At 51.8% G+C, this 27,771-nt stretch overlaps 1 protein-coding gene across 1 annotated transcript; it reads left to right on the top strand.

Annotated features, from left to right (window-relative positions):
• The first annotated feature begins 54 nt into the window (after window positions 1-54).
• On the top strand, window positions 55-27,750 carry SMG5 (SMG5 nonsense mediated mRNA decay factor). Its single transcript, XM_061403490.1, has 22 exons — window positions 55-294; window positions 3,854-3,952; window positions 4,471-4,594; window positions 5,197-5,353; window positions 7,224-7,313; window positions 8,483-8,572; window positions 9,266-9,344; window positions 13,131-13,256; window positions 13,355-13,423; window positions 13,884-14,092; window positions 14,736-14,873; window positions 15,011-15,610; window positions 17,096-17,271; window positions 18,430-18,505; window positions 18,954-19,129; window positions 20,152-20,310; window positions 23,108-23,167; window positions 23,492-23,651; window positions 24,049-24,139; window positions 24,962-25,036; window positions 26,004-26,142; window positions 26,322-27,750. Exons 1-22 carry the CDS (start codon window positions 221-223, stop codon window positions 26,403-26,405), a joined length of 3,051 nt encoding a protein of 1,016 aa, XP_061259474.1. The 5' UTR covers window positions 55-220; the 3' UTR covers window positions 26,406-27,750.
• The last annotated feature ends 21 nt before the right edge of the window (window positions 27,751-27,771 follow it).

The following is a 27,771-nucleotide window of genomic DNA, read 5'->3' on the forward strand; positions in this document are numbered from 1 at the left end:
AGATTTGGTAGCAGCAGGCCACTGGCCCGCCACCTGCAGCCGCTATCGCGAGATTTGGCAGGCGGAGGAGGAGCTGTCGCGGTCAGCCGCCTCACAGCGATGGCGGCCGAGCAGGGCCGGCGGCGGCGGCGGCTGCGGCTACGGCCGGAGACAGCAGTGGTGGCAGTAGCGGTGGGTGGCGGGGGCCTGTGACCGGGAGCCACCCCTGGGCCCGGGCATCATGAGCCAAGGCCCCCCTACAGGGGAGAGCAGCGAGCCTGAAGCAAAGGTCCTCCACACTAAGCGGCTTTACCGGTGAGAGGGGCCACGGCGTGAGTGCAGCCGCCAAGGGAAGTGGGGGACAGCGAGAGGCGGGGCCTCCCGGACAGGCGGGCTCCGGTGCCGGGCTGGGGTATGGGTGAGGGAAGAGGGTGCAATTTTGGAGGGAGCAAAGGGGGCGGGGCCGCGTAACCCGGGTTTGAGCTGAAAGAAGGAATTGGGTGGGTGGGAGGTTGGGAGGGAAGCACGTGGAGGGAATCTCTTCCGCAGTGAGCTTGGGACGGGCACCGAGCTTTGCGGATTTGGGGTAAGAAGGTGGAAATTGGGACTGCGGGGGCTGAGAAGGTGAAGGTGGGGTCACAGATGGGAGAAAAACCCGGAAGGGAATAGTGCGTAGAACCCTGTAAGGATTTACAGGGAAGAGCCCTGGACTGAAATCAAGAGAGGTCTTTGCTTTGCCGTTCACTGTGTGACCTTGGGCCTTAGTCTTCTCATCCTTAAAAGGAGAGATCTGGATTTGATAGGCTTTTAGGTCTCTTAGGGCTCCAAGTTTTGGGAATCTGAATGAAAATAAAGAGGCTGTAAGATTATTTGTGTTAGACTGGAAGGGAGGTGAAGGACTTTGAGTCCAGAGTTTTCGTAGGTCATCGGAGCCCGTTTCCGGGCACCTGGGGACTCCTGAGCCCTGCTTTCCTTCCAGCCTCATGACTGCGGTCTCTTGCCAGGCAACTCCATTCCTGGTTTCTCATTTCCACAGTGTCACTCACGCTCCTTAACATCTTCATTCAGCCTTTCAGCCCTCTGTTGGGAACAGGCCGGGGTGAACATTTCCCGCCCTGAGTGGAGGATATTTTTGTGTGGGGCAGCTAGAACACGGGTTCTGGATGTGGATCAAAAATAGAATGACACATAGAGACCAAACTGAGTTTTCCACTTTCTACTAGGAAGTTAGGAGTTTGGGGTTTTAATTTGGCTAAGGCTCTGGAACCAGAGGTGTTTGCATGAGAAGACTACCGTCAGAGCCATGAGCCCCATCTTGGCAGTGAAAGAGTCAAGAGCATGTTGTCTTTTCCTCCCTTGTGTAGGCATCCTGCCTGGTCTGGCTTCCTAAGCCAGAAGGCAGAGGGGAGTATCGGCTGCTCCAAAAATAGAAACGTGATCCAAGCCCTCAGCCTCTGGGCTCCCACTGTGGGCTGCCCCAAGCGGTCTCCGGGCGGGTGAAGAGACTGGAGTGGCACGTGTGCCTCCTCATGCTGCCGAGTGTCAGTGCTGCCTGTCAGACAGAGCGTGGGCAGTGTCTGTGAGATTCCTCTCTTGTCTCCAGCTTTTGGAAATGGCTTTGGTCATCCTTCTTATCATTCTCAAATCTTGTTTTTTCTCAAGCCACTGCCCTCACAGAACTGACTGATTTAAGCTGATATGTTTGCATGTGTGGCTTACATGTATGCACAGGGGTCTCTCTGCTGGTAATTGTGCGTTGTTGGCTTTGGGTAGGGTGGAAATGTGAGGCAGCACATCTTTTTCTATCGTTTATTATAGCAGTGGTGATTGGTGGGAAGAAATGGGGGAAGAAAGTTTGATTTCTCGGCCCAAGGTAAATATGTTGTTGGGCTATGAAACTGGCATTGGAGCTTCTGTAAATTTGGAAAATTCCCACAGTCTGTTTATAGAAATGAAATTCTGAAATGTTTGAAGCTCCTCAGAAAAGGCAGCTGGAAAAGGGATGCTGAAAGGGATGCAAGCACCAATTATTAATAATTAGGCAAATTTTAACTACTTTAAAAAATGTTTTAAACATGTTTTTCTTCTTTAACTCTGTGCTTGACCTAAGATTACAGTAGTGAATGAGACACAAGACTGGTTTTTGCAGTTTTTGTTCTAAATGAGATTACAATTTAATGGAGGAGCTTATGGTCTGATGGGAAATGTAAAAGAAAGTGTGGAGTCCTCTAAGGTGCAAGAGCTTGCAATTAGAACTCCCTGGAGTAGTGGTTTTGAATTGAGAATCTTAAGGAAGGCTGTGGGGCCTATCCATGAAAACAGCGCCCCCCTCCCCCCCCCCGCACCCCCGCCCCAGATCTGTGCATGGCCCTTTCCTGGGGACGAAACTGGCATATCACTGATGGCTGCCTGGTGCTGCCTTTGGCATTGAGAGCCTGGCTGGCTAAAAGAGCTTGGCTTCCATCTCTAGGCAGCCCAGGAGGTGTTTGGAGAAATGCTGGGCTCTTAAGATTGTCTTTGAGAAGGCCTTGATTACCATCCTACCCACTCAGCTGGGTGTTGGTGATCACTTCCCAAGTACAGGACAGCTTTTAGGGCTGCCGACTGAGCCACCACAAGATGCTAGCCTGCTGTGGCCCACTTTTCCTGGCCCAGGAGCATGTTTCAGTATTCTGAATCCATTTTGGACTATTTTAGGAATTGTAACTCACTATTTTTCGGTTGTTTTGTGTCCAAGAGCAGTGCCTGATTCATCTGTTCTCACAGCTGCTGTCTGTCATCCTCTGGGTTTTTCCCTTCCAGAGATGATACTTACTTAGGTACCTCTTGGCCATCCATTGCAGAGTTGCCCTGAATTTTTCTCTTAAGGCCTGGAGTATCCTCAGGATGAAGACCAACACTTACTAAACACTTACTGTGTACAAGGCATTGTTATGAATGCTTTATGTATTAATTAATTTAATTTGCATAAAATAAGTGATGTTACTAATCCCATTTTATAGATGAGAGAACTGAGATAAAGAAGTTAAATATTTGACCCAGGACTGTATAGCTGGTAGGAAGTAGAGCTAGGATTTGAACCCAGGCTGTCTGATTCTAGAGACTGTACTCTATATTAAAACAACTGTTTGCTTCAGCAGAATCCAGGAGACTTTAGGAACTTCAGGGACACTCTCATTCCCCTTTCTTTTACCCCATTATTGCAGAACGGAATTTTATGTTAGGAATGCTTTTCCTTTATATCTGATAATAAGCCAGCCTTTTAATAATAATAATTCATTTCACCAGTATATATCAAATGCTCACTATATACCAATGCTGTATTTAAATTATTTCATTTACTCTTCACAACAGCCCTTTGAGGTAACTACTCTTATCTCCATTTTTATAAATTGGTAACTAAGCCTTAAAGAGGTTAGGTAATTTCACCCAAAACTATAGAGTTAGTAAGACACAGCCAGATTCAAACCCTAGATTTTCTGCCTGGCATCAGATCCTATGCCCTTTCCATTGAGGGAGCCTGCCTTCCCATATCACAGAGTTTCTCTACCTTGACAGTGTTGGCAGCATGATAGTTACGATGGTGGACTGTCCCGTGTATTGTGGGGTGTCTAGCAGCGCACACTAAATGCCAATAGCAGCGCCTCTCCTTCCCCTCCCCAGGGTTGTGACAATCAAAAATGTCTTCAGCATTGCCAGACATCTTCTGAGGGGGCGGGTGTATCAAGATGGAGGCTCTGTTCATCTTGTTTTGAATGGAGCTCAACCTGCAGCCATTTGGTTTCCCTACCCCTAATTCTGTAGCTTTTCCTGTAAGATTAGTATATGGACCATATACATGGCTCAAGGGTTGTTTGCCTGTGATTCCCTGCAGGGCTGTGGTGGAGGCTGTGCATCGACTTGACCTCATCCTTTGCAACAAAACCGCTTATCAAGAAGTGTTCAAACCGGAGAACATTAGCCTGAGGAACAAGTAAGCTGAGACTCTATACACATCCTTAGAGTTTCTCTTTTCCTCTACACCTGAAACCCTGTCATATACAGACATATTCTCTCTTATCTCCTGACTTCATGGTACATAAATGGTCTGTGACATATCTGGCCTTCCTAAGAGGGAGAGGGGATCCCTCACTTTCTGCAGCTTCTATATCTAACAGACCGGTGCCATTAGAGTGGTGTTTGAGTTGGGGGAGTTGACTCTACTGCATAAGGGAAGAAAGAAAGAGATACAGAGGCTGAGTAGAAAGGAGAGAATGGTGCAAGGGAAGAAGATGAAGATTGTTAAGATTCTTACTGCTCCTGCCTGTATCTTGGGGCTCCACTGCCTTCTAGGACTGCTTGTCTTGTGTCCTACTGAGTGGGCCTGGATGTCTAATGGGAGACACAGATGTCTGTCAGTTGGGGTGTTGGCAGGTGCCTTCTTGCCCTCAGTTCTTGTGTCCCGCACGAAGGGATGGCCAGTCCCTCTCAGGCTTCTCTACATCCTCATAGGCTGCGTGAGCTCTGCGTCAAGCTTATGTTCCTGCACCCGGTGGACTATGGGAGGAAGGCTGAGGAGCTACTGTGGAGAAAGGTATACTACGAAGTTATCCAGCTTATCAAGACTAACAAAAAGGTAAGTGGAGGGCTTCTCTGGTGGCTCAGACAGTAAATAATCTCCCTGCAGTGCAGGAGACCTGGGTTGGATCCCTGAGTTGGGAAGAGTCCCCTGGAGAAAGGAATGGTTACCCACTCTAGTATTCTGGCCTGGAGAATTTCATGGACAGAGGAGCCTGGCAGACTACAGTCCATGGGGTCACAAAGAGTCAGACACAATTGAGCAACTTTGGCTTTTCAAGGGGAGGTCGTAGAGCTTGGAAAGAAGTTTGTCTAAAGAGGGGAAGCTAAGGAATGAAAAGAAAGCTAGGCAACTGGCCCAGAGCATGGCTGTAGGTAGCGCTATCAAGGAAGCGATAGAAAGGAGGGAGGGAGTCATATAGAATTAGGATTAGGAGAGGAGGGGAGCCTGACCCCAGGTAGGAGACCAGAGAAGGAGATCTAAGGGTATAGGGTTGACTCGTGAGTAAGAGGAGAGGTGGATAAAGTTCCAGACTTTATCCAGTTTCCAGAGCCAAAAAGATATGTTTATTTCTTCAGTGAGATAAATAAGATTAGGGACAGGGGAGCAGAACTCTGATCTTGCTGCTTAACTGGCCCCTTCTTTTTCCCTATCTCCAGCATATCCACAGCCGGAGTACCTTGGAATGTGCCTACAGGACACACCTGGTTGCTGGTATTGGCTTCTACCAGCATCTCCTTCTCTATATCCAGTCTCACTACCAGCTGGAACTGCAATGCTGCATCGACTGGACCCATGTCACCGACCCCCTCATAGGTCAGTGAAATCTGAAAGGTGGGCTGGAGGAGCAAGTTGGTTTGTTTCTACTTTGGCATTCTTATCCCTCAGTATCTATGTACCTTGTGACCCAGCCAGGCTGTGAAGATTCTAGAAGACATACAAATGCTTCATGAAATTTGGATTTAACCAAATAAGCATGTGAGTTGGGGTAAAGATCTTAAGGAAAGAGAGAGGCCTCTTTAGTTTGGGGTTATAGACTGATGTAGAGCCAGTGGGAGGGATGGAACGATCTAGAGGAAGTCTGGCACTGGAAGATGATATTGATAGCATTTTTTTTTCTCCCAGTTGGATTTGACTGGCACTTTCTTTTAACTTTAGAAATTGTTTCCTAGTATTTGATGAAATGACTACAGTATTTAGAAATATTGGGAAAATCATGGACAGTCTTTCAAGATAGTGCAAATCTCTTCTTTATTTTCTGAGGTACTGGAGCTATGGTTTACCTCCTTCTCTAGTTGATGGTTTTCTCTTCAGTTTGACTATCCTTTGGAGCTTCTTCCCTCTTCCCGCTTCCTCCAGCTCCCCTTGCTCTTCATACCTCCTGCCCTCCCCCAGCCCCCTGCCCCTCCCCTCACCAGCAGAAAGACATTCTGGGTCAGAGATGGAGGTTATGTCTGTGCCACTGTGTGGCAGCATTCTCTGATCAGAAGGCACTCTGTTTTATCCATTTGAAACACTTAAGAACAAAACAGTGGAGGGTTTCCTGGTGGTCTAGAGGTAAGGACTCAGCACTTTCACTGCCGGGACCCTGATCGATCTCTGGTCAGGGAACTAAGATCCTGCAAGCTGCATGGCCAAAAATAAAGCAATGTTATTCCAAGGCAGAATTCATAGGTGTCATATGAGATTGCCAGGAGGGTCCATAGCCTGAACAAAGATGACGAACCCTTATTTCAAAGAATTACTTCCCCAAACAACTTTATCTCCTTACAGATATTTCTCATTCAGCCAACTCAGCAACGTCTCTATAGTAAATATTGGGGAGGGCTTCTCAGAATGGGAGCTGCATACCTAGGAGAGTGTCTGCAAAGTGCAAGGGATACATGGATGGCCTCGAGCCAGATTGTCATTTGGATCCCAACTCTGTCACTTACCTGTTATGTGACTTTGATTTAACTGTAAAATGGAAGTAATAAGAGTAACTTACCCCTTGGGGTTGCCTTGAGGATCACTTCAGTTGGCCTTGTGATACACTTAGATCAGTACCTAGCACATAGGAGAACTGCCTCCCAAATAGCTGAAGCGCTTTGAAGTCCCAGGGCTGCCTGGGTAAAGGGAGCAGTGAGAGCCCAGGCGTCTGTGGCTCTGGCCACCACCTGTCCTCAGGTCAGACAAGTCTCCTCCACGGATGGGCTCTTCAACAGGCTGCCTTCTCCGTGACCTCCTCCGCCAGGCAGAAGGCAGCATTGCCTTTGGCCTCATCTATATGCCATTCTTCCTAGGCAAGTTTCCCATCTTTACCCAAACTTTTTACCCTTAGGTGGGGAGTAGCTCCCCAAGGCACCCACATACTTACACTTGACTTCACTTCTTCTTCCTTTCTAGTAACCTTCCTGTGATGAGCTTTCACATGACCTTTCCCCAGGCAGCTGTCCTAGGTTGAGGACCCTAGACCTTCTCTTCCAGTTCCTTCCTGTCCTGTGAATGACTTCTACCCAGGAGCCTCTGTCCCTACCTCTGTCCACCTGTGAGCCTGTGTCTTGGATGGGCGTCATCTCTGCCCCATAAGGCTGGGCTCCAGAACTAGACCTGGGTTCTTGATCTCCATTCTCCACCTAGGAAAGGTGTTTTCCAGAGGTAAGGTCAGAAGAATGCGCTTATAAACCTCTCTCTCTCTCTTTCTCAGGATGCAAGAAGCCAGTGTCTGCCTCAGGGAAGGAGATGGATTGGGCACAGATGGCATGCCACCGATGTCTGGTGTACCTGGGGGATTTGTGTAAGAATCAGAACCTTTCATTTGTCTCTGTTTGGGGCTCCAGGACAGGCTCCAGCTGTTCAAATTGTTGGTACCACCCTTTAAGCAACTGGAGGGCAGGAGGAGTAGTTTGGGCTCTGATAACTTTTTCCCTCCAGTCTGTTTAGTGTTTCTTTCTCTTCACTGTTCTTCCATGAGTCAGAAAGGATGAGTGAATGCAAGAAGAAGGGGAAAATGTCTTTGTGCTTTAAGAAAGTCAGGGTGATAACCTGGTTTTAGTAGTAAGTTCGGAAGGTGTTTTAATTTGATGTCCTTCTCTCTTGGAGTTTTCTTTTTCTTCATAGATTCCTAGGGGAATTACAGTTAGACCTCAGGGAGGACTTACCTACCTGAAGTACGTTTCTCAGAATGGAAAAGGACTCTTGCTTTATGCCCCCTGAGTCGCTAATCCTGATAGACAAAGACCTGTAGTCCTGTTAGGCTCCTGCTGTGTGGCTTTTGGATGCATTATCTGTAATTGACCTGAGGTGCCTCTCCCTGCCCTTATCCCACTCCTGAACCCTTTACAGGTGGGGGCACAGGGAGAATCAGGCTTCCCAGGTGGTAAAGAGTCCATCTGACTGTGCAGGTCCCTGTGTCGAGAAGGGAGGAGGAAATGGCAACCCACTCGAGTATTCTTTTCTGGAAAATTCCGTGGACAGAGGAGCCTGGTGGGCTGTAGTCCATAGGGTTGAAAAAAGTAGAACATGAGTGAGCAGATGCAGGCACATGTGTGCACACACACACAGAATCAGCTGCTTCACAGTAGATTGACCTAGTGTCATTAGTAATGTCTTCTCTCTAGAACTGAGCAGTTGAATTCCAGAACCAAATATCAGAAGTCATTTCAAGCATTAATATATGCTGTAGCTCCCCTTCCTTGGGAAGAGATAATCAAGAAGAGCCTCTTTACAAACACTAAATATTCTTTACGTTTTGGACCTACCAGCAAGGAAGTGAGAGTTGAACAATTTGCCCATAGTCATGTAGACTTCCAACTGTGCCAGAGACCCAAACAGCCTGCCTTCTAGCTCAGGTATCTTCCTCCCAGGCTCCTATTACAGCTCTCTAGAGTGGACTTCCAAACTAGGGGAGGTGTTTTCTGAAGCATGGAATTATCGTATTTCTTTTCTTCCTCCCCCTCCTTACAGCACGGTATCAGAATGAACTAGCTGGCGTAGACACTGAGCTGCTAGCTGAGAGATTTTACTACCAAGCCCTGTCAGTAGCTCCTCAGATTGGTAAGTGGACTCCCCACTGGGGCCTCCCAACCCAGCAGCATTTTCTAAGAGGAAAACAGTGTTGAGATGGCAGGCAGGTATACTCACTTCCCCCTAGGTCCTCCTCACTCAGTTCTTTCATACTTCACCTTGGTTCTGAATTCTTTCCCAAGTAACACACACTCAGAAGATGGTGGAAGAAGAAGAGAAATGGGAGAGTCTTGAACTAAGAGGGAAGGAGGCAGAAAAGAAGGGAAAGAAGATGGCTTCCTCATCTCTGGTGTCTTTGTAGAAAGAGGAGACTGTGCTTCAGCTGCCACTATGGAGGCACAGTGAGGGAAGAGATGAGGCTAAATTACAGGAAGAGATGGGGACTAGCATGTCAGAAGGAGAACTCAAAGGCAAGAGACTGAGCCAAGATGAGAGGGTTCCAGGAGTTGAGTCAGTGTTGGAAGAGCCACAGCTGCTGTTGAAGGAGTCGCACCCGTCAGTGCTGAGTCCCTGAGGGCCAAGTGGAATTAGACTGGTAGGACATGAGTGTGGAATCAATAACCCTCTGGGGGAACAGGATTAGCTGCTGACCACCTGAGAGACCAGTGTCTCCCGCAGAGCCACTGTTCTCCACATGAGTTCTCTGATGCTCAGCATGGGTTGGGCCGGCAGCTTTCAGTGAGTGTTGTGGCCACAGACTGTGTGACTCCTCTTTCTCTACAGGAATGCCCTTCAACCAGCTGGGCACCCTTGCAGGCAGCAAGTACTATAATGTGGAAGCCATGTACTGCTACCTGCGCTGGTGAGTGTTTGGCAGCTCTTTCCCAGCTTTCACGTCTGCACAGTTCCTGCTTTGTCCTCTCTTTCCGTTCTCCCTTCTCTAGCTCCTGAGGAAGACAGATGGGAGAATGGTGAGGCCGGGGGAGCCTCCTCAGGGACCCTGCTTCCTGGCAGCCCCACTGCTTTTCGCACAGCCGCCTGGATTTGTAGGCACTTGGGCAGCTCATGTAGCTGTCTGCTATCATGAAAGCTAACAGGGTAGCTACCTTCCCGAAGAAGGAGATAAATTGGATGCAGTTGGTAAAATCGTACCAAAGTAACCTCTGACAAGAACTTCAAATTGTAGAGCTTTAGTGTCATGAAGTGACAGGCATGACAGACAGCATGGGGGGATCAGTTTAGCAGGGTGGATTACTGCTTCCCTGGATCTCATTCTCATTTCTTAGAATTAAAAAACAACAACAAAACACAGTTTTTTCAGGGCACCCACAGTTGGTTAGACTTAGTTTACTGAGTCACCGTAACCAAATGCACGTGAGACTGACAGGTAAGTGAAAAGGCTTTGATTAAAGTTTAGTGAGACGTGGACTGCCGGGAAGCGCACTGTTGCCACCTCATGAGGGCCAGCGTCTACCTGAGAAGCCAAAGCAGTCTCGGTAGTTACATAGTGAATTGGCTTTCAAGGCCCAGAGGGAGTAAGGTGGTCTTATAGCTTAAATGATCGACTACTGAAGTGTAAATTACGATGCCTAATTCTGCCGTAGAATTCCAGGCTGTGGTCCTTGATTCACCTGGTCAAGGAAACCTATTTTCAGTATCAATAAATATTTGCCCTTATCTAGATCAGGCACTGTGTTTTTATTTATTTTTTAATTGAAGTATAGTTGATTTACAATGTTGGGTTAATTTCTCCTGTACAACAAAGTTATTCGGTTATATATACCTTTTTAAAAATTTTACTTTTGGTTGCTCTGGGTCTGTCGCCACGAGCAGGCTTCCCTAGTTGCGGTGCCTGGACAGTTCGTTGCGGTGGCTTCTCCGGTTGTGGGGTACAGGCTCTCGGCGCGTGGGCTTCAGGAGTTGCAGATGTGGGCTCAGTAGGTGTGCCTCTTGGACCCTGGAGCGTGTGAGCTTCAGTCGTGTGGCTCACAGGCTCTAAGGCGTGTGGGCTCAGTAGTTGGGGCACAAGGGCACAGTTGCCCTGTAGCATGTGGAAGCTACAAATGCCTGGACCAGGGATCAAACCCCATATGCTCTGCCTGGGCAGGCAGATTGCTATCCGCTGTACCACCAGGGAAGTCCTGTACGTTCTTATAGTCTTTTCCCTTAGGGTTTATCACAGGATGGATGCTGAGCATAGTTGCCTGTGCTCTACAGGAGAACCTCGTTTATTCATTCTGTATACAATACTTTGCATCTGCTAACCCCAAACTCCCAGTCCATCCCTCCCCCACCTTCCCCTTGGCGACCACAACTCCCTTCTCTAGGTCTGTGAGTCTGTTTCTGTTTCACAGATACGTTCATCTGTGGCATATTTTAGGTTCCACATACAGGTGGTATCCTATGGCATTTGTCTTTTTCTGACTTACTTCATTGAGCAGGATAATCTCTAGTTCCATCCATGTTGCTACAAATAGCATTATTTCATTCTTTTTTTATGACTGAGTAGTAGGCCGTTACATAGTATAATATATGTGAGCCCTGTCTTTATTCATTCAGCTGTAGATGCATATTTATGTTGTTTCCATGACTTGGCTGTTGTAAATAGTGCTGCTATGGCACCAGTGGTAAAGAACCCACCTGCCAATGAAGGAGAAGTAAGAGGTGTGGGTTTGATCCCTGGATCAAGAAGATCCCCTGAAGAAAGGCATGACAGCCCACTCCAATGTTCTTGTGTTTTTTTGGTGAATCCCACGGACAGAGGAACCTGGCAGACTACAGTGCCTGGGGTTCCGCAGAGTTAAGCACAGCCAGGACAACCTAGTGTGCGCGCACGTGAGCACCGGGGTGCGTGTGTCTGCTTGACTTACTGTTTTGTCTGGGTATACTCCCAGGAGTGGGATTGCAGGATCATGAGGCAATTCTGTTTTTAGTTTCTTGAGGAATCCCATACTGTTTTCCATAACGGCTGCACCACTTTACATTCCCACCAACGGTGTAACGGGGTTAGCTTTTTCCACCTTCTCCTGCATTTATTATTTGTGTATTTATTCTTGCATATGATTACCAGGTTTCTACCCTCCCATTGAATCTTTCCCATTCCTTGTATGCCTTCCAGGGAATGCCCCCCTTTCTTGTCCTGGATCCCGTATCACATTCATAATTATGATTTAGGGTGAGTCACTTGCAGAGAGCCAAGTACATCCAGGTTTGGGAGGTGCCCACTAAGGTCCTCTTCTACGATGCCTAAACAGTTATATCTCATGTTTTGTGGGTTAGGCATTTGCCTAGGGTCAGTCTGGCAGTCTTCCTCCTGGTGGCACTGTCTAGGGTCAGGCAGTGGTATTCGGCTGGTCTGGTGTCTGATGTGTCTGGAGAATTGGCTTATCTGGACCCCTTTCCCTCTCCTTTTAGTCTTGGGGCCTCTCCATGTGGTATCTTCCTCAAGGTAGATGGACTTCTTACATAGTGGCTCAGGACTCCCAACAGCAAATAATGACCCAAGAAACTTGAAACTAGGGTCTGCCCGTCTCTTAAGGCCTGGGCCTGGAAACTGGTGGCGTCACTCCTACAATGCATTCTCGGCCAAAGCTTTTCAATGGTCGTTGCTTCCCACCCCCACCCCCCTGCCAAGGTTGAAAGGAAGGTGACATAGAACCCACTTCTCAGTGGAAGGAATATCAAAAAATGTATAGCTGTACTTCATTCACCTCTAACATGTATTTCTTCTTTTCTATACCTTGCTTTTTATAGTTAAAAGATGTTTCAGGGACTTCCCTGGTGGTCCAGTGACACAGAATCAATCTCTATTTGGGGAACTAAGATCCCACATGCCATGGGGCATGACCAGAGGGAAAAAATAAAATAATAAAAATTTTTAAAAGACATTTCAAACAACAAGACATTTTTAAAAAGTATAGCATGCTGTTAGTCTTTGTGGTAGGGAGGTCGGGGTTGGAGACTGAGCGGTACTGTGTTTAGCTGTGTGGCCTTTGCATTATACTTGATCTCTCAGGCTTCATTCCCTTGTCTGTACATGTGGGCAGTAGGAGGGTGCAGTGCCTGACAGAGTGGGGTGCTCAGTATATATTTGCATTTGAATGAATATTGTGAAGATTAACTAAAATAGAATATGTAAATACCCTTAATGCTTGTTAAATGCCACCTATTAAGTGCTCTGCTTTTAAAAAGATGAAAAATAGTGTATTTCAGCGATGGTGACTAAGTTATGTTTGTAACATTGAATGGGATTAATTGTCCCATATCTGGATGCAGAGGAGATACAGATGTCATCATTACTCTGATTAATCTGAAAGTTGTATGTGTGTGGTTTTATTAGGAAAGATAGTTTTCACCCTCAGTCTGTATGTGAAAGAGGCGGCTGGGGGCAGCCTGTATTTACTAGAAACAGTGCTCCTGGGACATCCCTGGTGGTCCAGTGGCTGAGACTCCACACTCCCAATGCAGGGGGCCAGGTTCGATCCCTGGTTGGGGAACTAGATCTCACACGCCACAACTAAGACCTGGCGCAGCTAAGTACAGAAATAAGTATTTAAAAGAAAAACAGTGCTTCCTAAATCCCTGGAAAACTGACATTTCCCCTCTCCTCCTCTGCCAAGACTCAGTAGCTCACCTCTGTCTCCTTCAGCATTCAGTCGGAAGTGTCCTTTGAGGGGGCCTATGGAAACCTCAAGCGGCTGTATGACAAGGCAGCAAAAATGTACCACCAGCTGAAGAAGTGTGAGACTCGGAAACTCTCTCCCAGCAAGAAGCGGTGAGCGGGGCCTGTGGGAAGAGGGGGTCTTCCTGCAGTTTGTGCAGTAGGACCACAGGGAGCTGTTCGCCATCTACCTTGGGCTCCTCTTATTTCAGATGTAAAGACATTAAGAGGTTGCTGGTGAACTTTATGTATCTGCAAAGCCTCCTGCAGCCCAAAAGCAGGTGAGTAGAAGAGAGTGTGAGCAAGAACTGTGTCCTGGGAGCCCCGTCCACAGTGGCTCCTTTATGGCAGGGGACTTGGAGAGGAGGGCGGGGGCTGGTGAATTCTGTCTCTCAATTGGAAATTCTTGAGCTGGTTAGTCCTTTCTCGGCATCCCTCACTGTCTCACCCTAGGTTCCATGCCCATTCTCTGGGTGGCTCACCCTCTGGCAGATTAGGCGCTTACTGGAAGTTGAAGGAATGGCCGAATGGGAAGCCCACCCACATCCCTTCCACTGTATGTCTGCCCTTCCCGTGTTATTCTGTCTGCTTTAGAGATCAGCCAGCACTGAGTCCCCCTCCTCCTCTCTGAAGTCTCCCTTGTAGGATCCCATAGTCTTTTCTCTGAATCCTGTATTCCCAGCTCTTTGTGCCTGCCTCAGCCCCCATCACTGACCTCCCATTACTCCTGCGCTTCCACAGCTCCGTGGACTCAGAGCTGACATCACTTTGCCAGTCAGTCCTGGAGGACTTCAACCTCTGTCTCTTCTACCTGCCCTCCTCACCCAACCTCAGCCTGGCCAGTGAGGATGAGGAGGAGTATGAGAGTGGATATGCTTTCCTCCCGGATCTTCTCATCTTTCAAATGGTCATCATCTGCCTTATGGGGGTGCACAGCTTGAAGAGAGCAGGTAACTCTCCCTATGTCCCTCTTTTCTCTCCCACTGGCTTCTGGGATCCTCACTACCCTTTTCTGCAGCTCCTTATCCATAAAGTAGCTTCCACAAGTAGTCCCTTCACTACCTGTGTCTCTGCCTGTAGGAGAGAGCCCTGAAGGAGCTCCTAGTGAACAAACAAAGGCAACAGCATATTCCCACCCCCTCCACCCTCCCACACGCACAGATACATGCACCCTTGTCTGGGACCAAGGCAGACAGTGGTTGAGATGCTTAACTGTTGATCCAGATGGAATTCAGACTTGGTGGCAGTGGGGCCGGGGGCAGTTAGTTTCTGCCAGAGGTATATGCAGAGCAAGGTTGGATGGAAGGGAGGGAGAGACGGGACTGGGTGTGAACATGCTGGGGAGGGGCCTGTGTGAACACATCAGAGCTGGGCAGGATGAGGTGGGACAAGAGGAAGCAGGATGAGCTGACACATTGCACGTTACATGGTGGGAGTGCAGAGACCTGAGAAATCTTTTTTAACCTTAGAGAAAGTTTTTAGAGGTAATTAAATCCTTGGGAGAGTTGAGAACAGGTGAGATGAGGTTGGAATTAATGGTGCTTCCTACTCTTCAGGGCCATTAGCCCCTAACACTGGCTTTCCTGGGTTTAGGATCCAAGCAGTACAGTGCAGCCATTGCCTTCACCCTGGCCCTCTTCTCCCACCTCGTCAATCACGTCAACATCCGGCTGCAAGCTGAGCTGGAAGAGGGCGAGAATCCCGTCCCGGCGTTCCAGAGCGATGGCACAGGTACAGGGATGGGGGGGTTGTGGCTGTGGAAAGGTTAGCGTGGGGTGTGGGGATCCTGGGAGGGGAACACAGGTGTGGCGGGGTGGGGGCTGTCAACGCCTGCCAGTGTCCCAGCGTTGACCCTCCTCTTTCCACAGATGAACCGGAGTCCAGGGAACCCTTGGAGAAGGAGGAGGAGCCGGGGCCTGAGCCTCCTCCTGTAGTACCTCCAGAGGGAGAGGTCAGAAAGAGTCGGAAGTTCTCCCGCCTCTCCTGCCTCCGCCGCCGCCGCCACCCACCCAAAGCAGGTGATGACAGTGACCTGAGTGAAGGCTTTGACTCGGACTCAAGCCATGACTCGGCCCGGGCCAGTGAGGGCTCGGACAGTGGCTCCGACAAGAGTCTTGAAGGTGGGGGAACAGCTTTTGACGCTGAGACAGATTCAGAAATGAACAGTCAAGAGTCCCGATCAGACCTGGAAGATATGGAGGATGAGGACGGGACACGGTCCCCAGCCCTGGAGCCATCTCGGGCCAGGTCAGAGGCTCCTGAATCCCTCAATGGGCCTCTGGGCCCCAGCGAGGCCAGCATTGCCAGCAATCTACAAGCCATGTCCACCCAGATGTTCCAGACCAAACGCTGCTTCCGACTGGCCCCCACCTTCAGCAACCTGCTCCTCCAGCCCACCACTGAAGCACCCGTCTCGGCCACCCTCAGGCGCTGTGTCAATGGAGATGTGGACAAGCCTTCAGAGCCAGGTATGTGGGCCTCTCTCCATTGTCCTGCGGGTCCACACCTATGTACTGTCAGCACTCACTTGAGAGAGGCTGCTCTTTTCTCCGAGTACTTCTCATCCCTACCCTTGCTGCCTTGCTTCCGGCCTCTGCCTGTAGTGTGGCCCAGGAGCTTTTCCCTGGAGATCCCCTCTCCTGCTCACTTGGTCATTCTCAACTCCCAGCTGATTTTGTGGTCCTATTCTCCTCCCATTCCCACCTTGCCCTGTGGGTTTGGGGTTTTCCTCCCCACACAACACTGTAGCAACAACTTCTGTGCTATCCCAGGTCTTGCCAGGGCTCCTGGAAACTAGAAAATCCAGCACCCACTAGGAGGGCAGGTAGATTGGAACAAGACATTTCTTCTGAGGGCCTTCCCCTGAGGTGCAGAGGGAGCACCTGGTCAGCGGCCACGAGCGTTTGTGGCGTCTACACTGTGCAAGCATCAGGCTGCACTTTTTAGGGTCTTAGCTTATTTAACTTTCACAGCAGTCTTTTTTTCTTACGAGTTTTTTGTTGTTGTTTTGTGTTTTTAGTTTTTTTGGCCACACCTTGTGACATGTGGGATCTTAGTTCCCTGACCAAGGATTGGACCCGTGCCTCCTACATTGGAAGCACTGAGTCTTTACCACTGGACCCCCAGGGAAGTTCCCACGGCAGTCTTGTGGTGGGAGAGTCATCATCCCTGTTCTGAATGCTGTCCCACTAAGCTTTTGTGCAATGCTCCTTTATCCTGGAACATGCTTTCCCTCCCTTGCTCTGAGTGTGTTGCTTGGCTAATTCTCACTTGCCTTCTAGATTTTGCCTTATGAATCACTTGGTGTGGGAGTCCTCCGAGGGTCAGCTTCCTGTGGTCTCCTGTAGCTTCTATACCTCCACAGCTTCCAGCGCTTTCCCATTCAAGTGATGATGTCCGTTGGCTTGTATGTGTGCCCACCAGTACCATGAGCCTTTTGAGGGCAGGGCAGTCCATGTTTTGTCTGTTGCTGTATCCCCATTACCAAACACAGGGCTTGGCACAGTGCTGGGGCTTAGGAACTACTGAATGAGTAAAAGAAATGAGGAGGCTGATGCTCAGAGGTGGAGTGTGACCTGTGTCGTGTTCTAACCTGCAGGCTTACAGAGCTGGGAGCTGGAAGTAGTTTTAAATTCTGTACCCTTTTTCACCCTACCTGTAGCTCCTTTCTGTCTGCCCTGCCTTTTGCACAGAATGAGCACATCATAGATGTCAGTTGAGTGAGTAGCTGTAGATCTCACAAATTAGCTCGTATTTTAAAAGGCACGAGGCTCTTGGCTTAAAAGCAATCAGTTAGTGGACCTAGAGAAATCAGGCCGGAATCTCATTCCTCTCTTCTCACATCAGAATTCTTCAGAAGAGTCCAGGCAGGTGGGCGCACGCGCCTCTCAGAGCCGAAGTCTTGCCGTGTGTCTGCTAGTTGCTCATCCCAGTTCTCTGTCTCCCACTCCCAGCCTCTGAAGAGGGCTCGGAGTCGGAGGGAAGCGAGTCCAGTGGGCGCTCCTTTCGGAACGAGCGGAGCATCCAGGAGAAGCTGCAGGTCTTGATGGCCGAAGGCCTGCTCCCTGCTGTGAAAGTCTTCCTGGACTGGCTGCGGACCAACCCCGACCTCATCGTTGTGTGTGCGCAGGTGCGTCACCCCACGCCACTGCCCTCTTTAGGTCCCAGGGTGTGAGGGGAGGGCTGGGCCAGCCTCAGCGGGGCGTGGGAATCCCCTCAGCTGGGCTGGGCAGGCAAAAGGTGTTGTCAAGTACCTGTTGTGTGCTGAATCCTAATGCTTTTTACAGGCTAGGCTTAGGCATGACCTTTACCCTCAAAGAGCCTGTGGCCTGGGCTGGGATACAAGTCTTGTGGACTGGGAAAGTGAGAAAGCTGCTTATTCGGCTTTGTGTCCCCAGCGCTAGGCATAATGCTGGCTGTAGTGAGTAATGTTGGTGAAAATACATGTTCAAGGGCTAACCTTGGTAGGTAAACATCAGCACCCAGAGAAAAGAGAGGGCACAGCGTGGCGACAAGAGAGATGGGCCTAGGCAGGGACAGGGTGCACAGACGAGGCGCAGCTGCTCTGGGCAAGGAAGTGGCTTAAGAGAGTTCTGCAGCTGGAGCGAGCAGTGTCAGAGGTGGGCGCCCATGGAGGCTGGCTGGGTTGATGGCGGCCTCCTTACCTTCTCAGGTTCAGAGTCTTCATCTCAAGCCTCTGGTGTTCTGAGGCTTTTCCTCAATGTGGTTTTATTCCAGAAGCAGACCTGCCTGCTGTGGAAGACCCTTTTCCCTGTCAGTTGCCCTCTTCCCTCAAAGAGAGAGTTAGGTCAGGGCCAGGCACACCCTGGGGCGTGTGCTTGTGCCTGAAAACAGCTAGTTAGTCACCGTTAGTCATCGAGGGTGGTGAAGTGAAGATGGCGGTCCAGGCCGCTTCCCCAGAGAGCTGGCCCCGTGTGTGCACCTGGAGGGCTGAAAGGAGAAGTTTGTGCTAGAGAGACGCTTCTTCCAGCGCTCTAGCTTTTTCCATTACCATGAACCAGAGAGTTCTTCCTGTGGTTTCACACCTTCCCTTTTCATGAAGCCTTCAACTGCTGATGAAGCTCACTGAAGCTTCAGGGTTCCCCTTCTTCATTCCTTCCTGTTTTCCAAGTCCTCTGTAAGCCCCACTTTTGTTAATTTTTTTGTTAACGCTTTTAGGCATGTGACCATAGCCCTAGACCTCCCAAATCTAGTGCTTCTCTGGTTCACTGCCAGCCTCCAGTACTGCCCCAGCTAAAGACTTTCTCTTCTGTCTCTCTCTCTCAAGAGCTCTCAAAGTCTGTGGAACCGCCTGTCTGTGTTGTTGAACCTGTTGCCAGCTGCTGGCGAACTCCAAGAATCTGGTGAGTGAGTCCCTGGCACTGCCCTCCCTTCCCCTCTCCCTCACTGGCCACGGACCCCCCCACCCACCCCCCTACCCCCCTGGTAACCTGGCGCTTAGGGTAAGGAGGTTAATGCGATTCACTGTGTCACCTCCCTAACACACAGCAGTCATTGTGGTCTGGGCTTCTCTCGTTCCCTGCCCGGACACTGCCCCACTGTAGGCAGGTGGCCTGGGCCACCAGGGAGTGTGCTTGCCGAGCGGTCCTCTAGCCCTTCCAGTTTTGGTCTCCTAAAGCTCTGCCTGACGGCCCTGTGGACCATCTCTCCTTTCCTCCCCTCCCTGCATCTCTCCCCACCTTCTGTCCAAGGAGTATGTCCTGCCTGGGAGTTCCCAAAGGGAAGCACTGTGTGCCTCCGACCGGGGGCTCCCACAGCGCAGGGGCCTCATGTGTCCTCTTTTCTCCCCAGGCCTGGCCCTGTGTGCTGAGGTCCAGGAGCTGCTTGAAGGCTGTGAACTGCCTGACCTCCCATCTAGCCTGCTGCTCCCAGAGGACACGGCCCTTCGCAACCTGCCTCCCCTCCGGGCGGCCCACAGACGCTTTAGCTTTGATACAGCTCGGCTCTTGCTCAGCACCTTAGAGGAGGTGAGGCCGGCACTCCTCGTGCCACAGGCTTTGTCTTTGAAGATTCAGTAGCAAAGCAGGAGCTCGGGCTGGGGGTGGGGCTGGGGGGCAGGCTGGCACCCCTTCTATCCAGACATGGAGCATGTCCCTGGCTGCAGCTCTGAGTCCTTTTTCACTCAGTGAACCATCTGGGCTTCCTGTCATTCTTGGCAGGATGTCCATCCACAGTGTCTCTCTTTGTAGAACAAGCCATCTTCCCCTTTCCCCACCTTTTGGAGAGGACAGAACAAGTAAATTATTAGGGCTTTAAAATCTCTGTTGATCTCTTTTCTCTTCTGAGCCCAGCCTCCTCTAAGCTGAACAGCACACAGAGAAGGTTGGAGCTGGATGGGAATGTGCTGCCCATTTAGTCCAGAGACTTTCACCCTTGAGTCTGTGTCACCACATGGGCTGTCCGGGGGCAGCAGAGGGAAGCCAAGTGGACTGGCGTACCAGCACCATGCACACAGGCGCGCGCGCGCACACACACACACACACACGCCCTTTGGTTTCTCCTTCTCCAGCCGGAGCAGGTTGGCTTTATGCTCTGTTTTATATTTTAGCACTCTAGGTTAAGACTTTTGTTTGATTGGGAAAGAAGGGTTTTGCTGACCAAGAACTTAAGTTGGAAATGGTGACGTAGTCTGTCCTCTCGTTGTACATGTTAGGATTGAGCCCTAGAGGAGAGAGATGCATGAGAACCCAGGTCTCATGTCTCCCAGCATGTGGCCTTGTCGCTGTCTCTCTTCTCAGCCCTGAGTCCTGCTTCTCCAGTCCTTCTCAGAGTCTCCTCCCCCTGTGTGGTCCCTCTCTTTCTGGTAGCTACAGGCTCTGGGCCTCGGTGCTCCTCTTCTCCCTACACACCTCAGGCCTTTGCAGGGAGCCCGTGTTGCTGAGGGGGCTGGACTGGCGGAGGGCGGGGAGGGGAGGAGGAAGGAGCCCTGGCGGGGGCAGGTGAGCTTAGCAGACTCTGCTTAGCCAGGCTGGCTCCCGTGTCTCCACAGACAGTCGTGCGGATCTGCTGCATACGCAGCTTTGGCCACTTCGTTGCCCGCCTGCAAGGCAGCATCCTGCAGTTCAACGCAGAGGTCGGCATCTTTGTCAGCATCGCCCAGTCTGAGCAGGAGAGCCTGCTGCAGCAGGCCCAGGCCCAGTTCCGCATGGTGAGTCAGGCTGCCCCTCCCTGTCCGCTCTGCTCCCACAGGCTCACTGAGAAACCACGGCCAGAGGCTCAGACATGCTGTGGCCCTCGACTGAAGAACCTGGTCACTGGGGCCAGGGCAACAGAGACCGAGCCTGGGGAGACCAGAGGGCCGGGATGGGGAGTGAGAGGTGCTTTGAGCAGGGGCAGCCTGGCACCGCCGCTGGATCTCGACTGACTGGGGATTGAGGGCCATTTCTGTCACCTCCCAGTCTGAATTGAGCAAGTCACTTAACCTTGCTAAACCTGTTTCCTCATCAGTTACGTAGGAATAGTACAATCAGCTTTATGGGGTTGTTGTGACTAGGGCATGGTAGTGAACGTCAGGCACTTGGCGTGTTGTATTAGGCAGTGTGTGTGCTCAGCAAATGCTCCCTGACTGAGGTTCCTGCATCAAACACCATGCAGGAACCTCCCATCCCACAGGAGCCCCGAAGGGTAGGAGGCGGCCTCTGTGATTTCTTTCCCATTCAGTCGTTCGTTCTACAGATATTTACTGAAAATCTGCTGTGTATCAGTAGCCTAGGCCTGGGGGTTACAGCCGCAGACAAGACAGGCCTGTGTCCTGTGGTGCTGGTGCTTTGTGGCAGCAGCCGGGCTCTGGGGCCTGCGCAGCCCTGGCGTGTTGTCCTGCCCCAGCTCAGTGGCACTGGCACATTTGGGTGGTGGTGTCTGGCACAGCAAACACAGCCCATGTGTCCTGGTGAGCCCAGGGCTTCCTCATCTCAAGCCAGTCTCCTCCCCCATGTTCTTCCTTTCCCCATCCACAGGCTCCCCCACCTCTGAGCACCCCCTTCCTGCAGATGGGAAGCAGCACTGGCTCCCCAGAAACTCCCTTGCTGTGTTAAAAGCAAGCACATTTTGTTAAAAACTAACTTTTTATGTTAAGACTTTTATTCCTATTCCATAGGGGAAAACAAGGGGGCTTACAAAAATAATTATGGGGAAGTTACACAGCTTCAGAAAATGTGGAGTGTTTGCAGGCATTTCCTTTGGCCTAGAACTCCTGAAGACTCCTCCTGGGGGCGGGGAGTACTTGAGAGCCCCTCTGGTGTGCTGCTGGACCCACAGGCCACTCTGGAGCCAGGCCACACTGCCTGCTGGGACTGCATCCTGCGCCACCCGAGGCAGGGTTTCCACCCTAAGGGGTTCAGCTCCCAGTGGTGACAGCAGCGGCTCCTTGTCATACTGCCACCTCCCATCGTGTATCGAGTTCTCCGTGTGCAGAGCTGCTTTGCATGCGACATCTCAGGTGCCTGCATCCTCACTTCATAGGCGAGGATGCACAGAATGTCAGAGGGAGGTGTGGGCGGCTGAGCCAGGGCCCTGGAATTGGAAAGATCTGGCTCCTGTCCTTGTTCTAAGCTGCTCTGGGGGCTCAGCTTCTCCACAGGCCAGGGGGGCCGCTGCTCTGCTCTCCAGGCTCTCATGTCTGCTTGGGTTAGGGAACCCCTCGTTCCCCATCACCCGGTCTTCTGCATCCCTTCTTTCCTTTCTCTACCAGTGTTTCTCAAAGGGGATACTCTGGACGGGGGTAAGAGGTGGACACTTCCTACCGATAGTATAATTACCAAAACTAAGAAAATAGGACTGGTGCAGTACTGTCAACTACAAGCTTTATTCAGATTTCACTAGTTTTCCTGCAAATCTCTTTTTTTATTTTCCCCGAGGATCCCACATTACATTTGATTATTAATGTCTCCTCAGTCTTTGCTTGTCTTTTATGATCTTGACACTTCTAAAGAGTACTGGTCAGCTGCTCTGTGGAGTGACCCTCACATGGCTTTGTCTGGCATCTTCTCATGATCAGGAGGAGGCTTACATCCCAGGTTACTGTTTTAAATCCTCACTCTGATGATGCCAGTTTGTTCATCAGAGAGTCTTTAATGGTTCCCCGTGTCTTCTAGAATAAGTCCCCATTCTTAATTTCATCTTTAGACCATATTCATCTAGAAGACAAAGGAAAACCATCACGGGCCTTTTAGTCAGGGCCATGGTGGGCCACAGATGGTTTTTGAAAGATTTCTTTGGTTGTCAGCAGAGAAAATGGGTTGGAGGCAGAGAGCAGAAAGAAGGTGGTTTTAATAGTCTAGGTTGGGGGTACTGGCTTAGGCTAGGGTTGTGCTTTGAAAATAGAAGGATGCAAAGGGGTGTGCGTGAATTTTTTTTTTTTTTTTTAAAGGAGGTACAGTTGACAGGACTGGGAGGCTGATAACTTCTGGGGCTGAGAGGAAAAAGTCGAAGCTGGTTATCTTTCTGACTTGACAGATGGTGGTTTATTTAGCAAGCTGGGGAACATGGGAGGATTAGAAGCAGCTTTGGAGAAGCAGATCGGGCTGTTGAGTTGGGTATATACTTCTCGAACTCAGGAGTGGTCAGGTCTGGGCTGCAGCTGTAGATTTTGGAAGAAGTTTGCAGGTGGAAGGTGACAGAAAGTGAGGGGTTGCATGAATGGTGTTCCCTGGGAGGAGGGGAGGATGAGGGGGCCAGAGGTGAGACCAGACAGGTGCTGGCCCCGCCTTTCCTTCCTGGGGGCGTGGGCTGCTAATGGGAGGTGTTCAGATTGCACCAGAGTGGTATTTTGGCTCCCACGCCTACCTTCCCCTCACTTAGCAGAAGCAATAGAGAGTTGACTTATATAAGGCTGTACCTATTCCAGACCCGAGGAATCCCTTTTGGAATTCTTGATCACTGGAGAAAGGAATATTCCCCCAGCTCCTTGTCCCAAGCTTAACACCTGTTTCTTTCCCCCCTTGTAGGCACAGGAGGAAGCTCGGCGGAACAGGCTGATGAGAGACATGGCCCAGCTACGACTTCAGGTAGGAAGCCAGGGCCCAGCACTGCTTCTGCTCCTGACCTGTTGCTGCCTGAAGCCCCCGCTGTGGCCTCCACCTCGCCCTGACTACCCTCAGCCTCGTAGACTGCCCCCCACTGCGACTGGTCACTGAGCCTTTGTGCTCCCGTCCTGCCTTTACTTCTCTTTTCCTTCTCTTCCTCTTAACCATTGTTCCTGTCTACTTTTCCTCTGAAGCCATTCGTAGGAAATGGCAGCAGGAGGAGTCCCATAAGAGCCACCTTGAGAAGCATTCTCCCCCAACCCAGCCCGCACACAGCTCCCCCCCGACCCTGCCTTCTCTCAACAGCTTGAGGTCTCTCAGCTGGAAGGGAGCCTGCAGCAGCCCAAGGCACAGTCAGCAATGTCTCCCTACCTCGTCCCCGACACCCAGGCCCTCTGCCACCACCTCCCTGTCATCCGCCAGCTGGCCACCAGTGGCCGCTTCATCGTCATCATCCCAAGGACAGGTGAGTGCATTGGAGAGGTCGGGGCACAGAGTAAGGCTGAAAGAGAATCTGGCTGGGGATTGAGAGGCCCTTATGCAGGCCCAGCTCACACACAGTGCCCTTGGTCAAGTCCAGCCACCTCTCTCAACTTCGGTCATGTCATCTGTGAAGGGGGCATGACCATCTCTGTCAAACCCTGACTCACAAGGAGGTTGGGAGAAGCAGGTGAGAAAATCTGAGGGAAAGCAGTTGGTAAGTTCCCAAGTGCACTGTTGGCAGGAGGTCAGTCAGACCTTCGGGGCTCCTGTGGGGGCTGCAGTGTGTCCTGGAGCGAGTGCAGGTGCTTCTGCAGAGCTCTCATCACAGCAGCCGGAGCTCACCTGTTTTGTCCTTCCCCCACCCTCACCATGTCCGCCAGTGATCGATGGCCTGGATTTGCTGAAGAAGGAACACCCAGGGGCCCGGGATGGGATCCGATATCTGGAGGCAGAGTTTAAAAAAGGGAACAGGTGAGTGCAGGCCTGGCTGGACCTGTCCTGAGCCCAGGTCAGCACAGATGCCTGTGTGTTCCTGGTGTAAGACACATGCTCGTGGTCCCTGCTCACACTTGGCTCACGGCCTGGGGAAGGAGGCCAAGGATATAATTATTAGTCAGGGGGTTAGGTGCTGAAATAAACAATGATTGGAGGAGCCAGGAGCCCTGTTGGGGAGCATTGGCCTGCTGTCCATCTGCCTCTGGGGCAAACATGGGATCAGTGTCAGTGGGGAGAGGGGAGCAAGCCCCCAACTCAAGCCATGGGCGCTTTTGCAGGAGTTTCTCCTGCTTTAGGTGATCAGGTTGACCAGGGGGTTCCCACGGTTCAGGGGTGAGGGGTGGCAGCGTGTAGGTGCTCAGCCCAGCACAGGCCCTTCCTTCTGGCCTTTGGGGCCAGAAGAGGACTAGGCACTGGGTGTTGGGAGGAGGGAGAGAGCTCCCCGCTCTCTGCTGGCTGGCCCACCCTCCTCTGCATCTGCCCTTGCCTGGCCAGGAAGCCACACAAAGCCTTCTTGTTTGGACCTTGTCTCCAGAAGCACTAACTTGAAAAGCATCCGCTGCTTCTCCCCACCCAGCTCCTCCCCAGGGAGGAACCAAAGAAGTGATGTTATCAGGAGGAGGAACAAGCGGGGCTCAGCAGCTGGGGAGCCACTTAGAATGGCTCCAGACGGACCTGTGACGTGGGAGAAACCCCTTCCCCTCCCGTGACACGGGGTCTCTGTGCCACAAGGGCCCACTTTGTGTGAGCTGGGCACCCCCACACCCCTGCCCCTGCCACTCTCCCATCTCCCTGCAGGTACATTCGCTGCCAGAGAGAGGCGGGGAAGAGCTTTGAGCGGCATAAGCTGAAGAGGCAGGATGCCGATGCCTGGTAACATTTCTGCCTGTGCCCCTGGAACCCCATATACGCTGCCTGCCTTGCTCCTCTGTGGGCACGCCCCAGGAGAGAGGGATAGGGCCAGAGAATCCAGTCACAGGTAGCAGGACCAGCCTGGGGCCAGGTGCCTCTGTGGATCTCACCCTAGAGGCAATGAGAAGTCACCCCAGCTCTGGAGCCCCTGCGGTCCTGAGATCCTTGGGCGCAGGGCCCTCCCTCATCGTATCTTTGCCTGGTTCCTGGAGCTCATCCTCCAGGCCAGCTCCCAGAACCCACTGCTTCGAGCTGCCTGGTAGCTCTTTCTGTCTCCTGGGCCCCTCCCCATCCCAGCTTCCCTTCTGCCCTGGGGATGTGGTATTCAGATCAGATCAGATCAGATCAGTCGCTCAGTCGTGTCCAACTCTTTGTGACCCCATGAATCGCAGCACGCCAGGCCTCCCTGTCCATCACCAACTCCCGGAGTTCACTGAGACTCACGTCCATCGAGTCAGTGATGCCATCCAGCCATCTCATCCTCTGTCGTCCCCTTCTCCTCCTGCCCCCAGTCCCTCCCAGCATCAGAGTCTTTTCCAATGAGTCAACTCTTCGCATGAGATGGCCGAAGTACTGGAGTTTCAGCTTTAGCATTATTCCTTCCAAAGAAATCCCAGGGCTGATCTCCTTTAGGATGGACTGGTTGGATCTCCTTGCAGTCCAAGGGACTCTCAAGGGTCTTCTCCAACACCACAGTTCAATAGCATCAATTCTTCGGCGCTCAGCCTTCTTCACAGTCCAACTCTCACATCCATACATGACCACAGGAAAAACCATAGCCTTGACTAGACAAACCTTTGTTGGCAAAGTAATGTCGCTGCTTTTAAATATGCTATCTAGGTTGGTCATAACTTTCCTTCCAAGGGGTATTCAGTGTTGTGCTAATGCTGGAACTTGGCCCTCCTTCCCCCTCCCCTCCCCGCTCCAGGACGCTCTATAAGATCCTGGACAGCTGCAAACAGCTGACTCTGGCCCAGGGAGCAGGTGAGGAGGACCCGAGCGGCATGGTGACCATCATCACAGGCCTTCCACTGGACAATCCTAGCACGCTCTCAGGCCCTATGCAGGTGGGTTACGGGGTGGTTCGGGAAAGAGTGGAGTGGGGAAGAGGTACCGGAGTCGACTCCCTCAGACCAGACAGCTGCCCTTTTCCTCTTCCGCTACCCCTTCCCCAGCCCCTCAACGACTTGTCCTGTAATTTAGGAGGTCAGGCCCTCCTCAGTCTGTCCTTCCCACAATTCCACAGGCAGCCTTGCAGGCCGCTGCACATGCCAGTGTGGACATCAAGAATGTTCTGGACTTCTACAAGCAGTGGAAGGAGATTGGCTGAGACTGAGCCCCAGGCCCTGCAGCGGGGCTGACTCCAGATCTCTCCTGCCCTCCCTGGCAGCCAGGACCACCACCTGTAGTCACCCCACCACACGCAGACTCACGCACGCACACAGGAAGGAAGCCCAGCTGCACACGGGCTGCAGGGAGGGCCCAGGAGCCAGCTGGGAGGGCGGGGTCCCCCTGTTGCCAAGACGACGTCAGGAAAGCAAGGAAAGTGCTTGGAGCAGGAGAGGCCTGTGGGCCCCTAGCCAGCCTTCCTGCCTCAGCCCCCTGCTTTCCCCAGGGGCAGGTGGCAGGTGCGGTGTCTGTTTCATTGGAGTGGTTCCTGGACCTCTGAGGGGAAGGGACAGCAGAAGGGGCCCTTCCTCACCCAAGACGCAGGGTGGGTGGTGCCAGGAGTTGGGGCCCTCGGGGCCTGGGGCAGAGTTGGGTAACACCGGGTGTCTGGGTGGTTCTCTGCAGACCCTTCCTCTCCTCAAGGACCACCCGCCCCTCTCATCCCCCTTTGCAGGGACGGGCAGCTCTGGAGCCTTGGGGACTCATAAGGAAGAGGGGCCTGGGGCTGCTGGCACCGACAGCAGGGCAGGGCTTGGATCCCCTCCTCCTGCTGCGGGGGCCGCACACCGTTGCCCCACTCGTTTCCTGTCTCCCCTCTTCTGGCTTCCAGTGCAGGGAGCAGGCCCGCAGCAGCTACAGGCAGTCTGGCCTGTGTGCCAGGGAGGGCTCCTGTGCCCACCAGCCCCTGGTCACTGTGTGTTGTGCTCTGGGCTGGGACAGAGTGGGGTGCCAGTAAGAGAGGGAGCAAAGTTTGAGGCCACCACCCCCCTTACTATTGAGGGAGGGGCCTGAACTCAGATGGGCAGCAGAAAGGAGAGGCCCCTTGAAGTTGCCTGGCTGGGTGTCTGTCCTCTGCCCTAACGGGCTTCCCTACTTCTGTCCTTCCCCAGGACTGAAGGCCTGGGGGAGCCGAGCGTGGGGCTAGCTTTTGGAGTGCCAAGGTGAATGTGAGAGCAGAGATCATGGATAGCTCAGGGCAGTGAGTGGAGCCACAAGAGCGGGGCTGCATGAAGGAGGCTTTGGCCAGGATTTCCTCGGCCCCTCCCACCTTGGGCTGCACACGTAGCGTGGGCTGGGGGTTGAGGGAGGGGGGTCTCAGCTCTGCTGTTCCCCACCCCAGTGCTAGCCCAGCTTCCCAGGCTGTTCTCGGGACAGCAGGCTTCCTGCATCCTTCCTCTAAGAAGGCAAGTCTGGGACAGCCTAGGGGGAGTGGGGTCACTCCCACTTCCAGTCCCTGGCAGAGACTTGAGACTAAAGCATCACTTAATAAAGACCCCCTGAAGCCCTCCCTGCCTCCCGGTGCCTTT

This window comes from Bos javanicus, chromosome 3 (genome assembly GCF_032452875.1).
Source record: "Bos javanicus breed banteng chromosome 3, ARS-OSU_banteng_1.0, whole genome shotgun sequence".
Classification (NCBI taxonomy): domain Eukaryota; kingdom Metazoa; phylum Chordata; class Mammalia; order Artiodactyla; family Bovidae; genus Bos; species Bos javanicus.

Excerpts from the sequence above, each read along its gene's own strand:
- SMG5 (XM_061403490.1), top strand. The coding sequence starts at position 221 with ATGAGCCAAGGCCCCCCTACAGGGGAGAGCAGCGAGCCTGAAGCAAAG. Across the intron at positions 4,595-5,196 it reads TTATCAAGACTAACAAAAAG|CATATCCACAGCCGGAGTAC; the intron begins GTAAGTGGAGGG and ends CCCTATCTCCAG. Across the intron at positions 8,573-9,265 it reads GTCAGTAGCTCCTCAGATTG|GAATGCCCTTCAACCAGCTG; the intron begins GTAAGTGGACTC and ends CTTTCTCTACAG.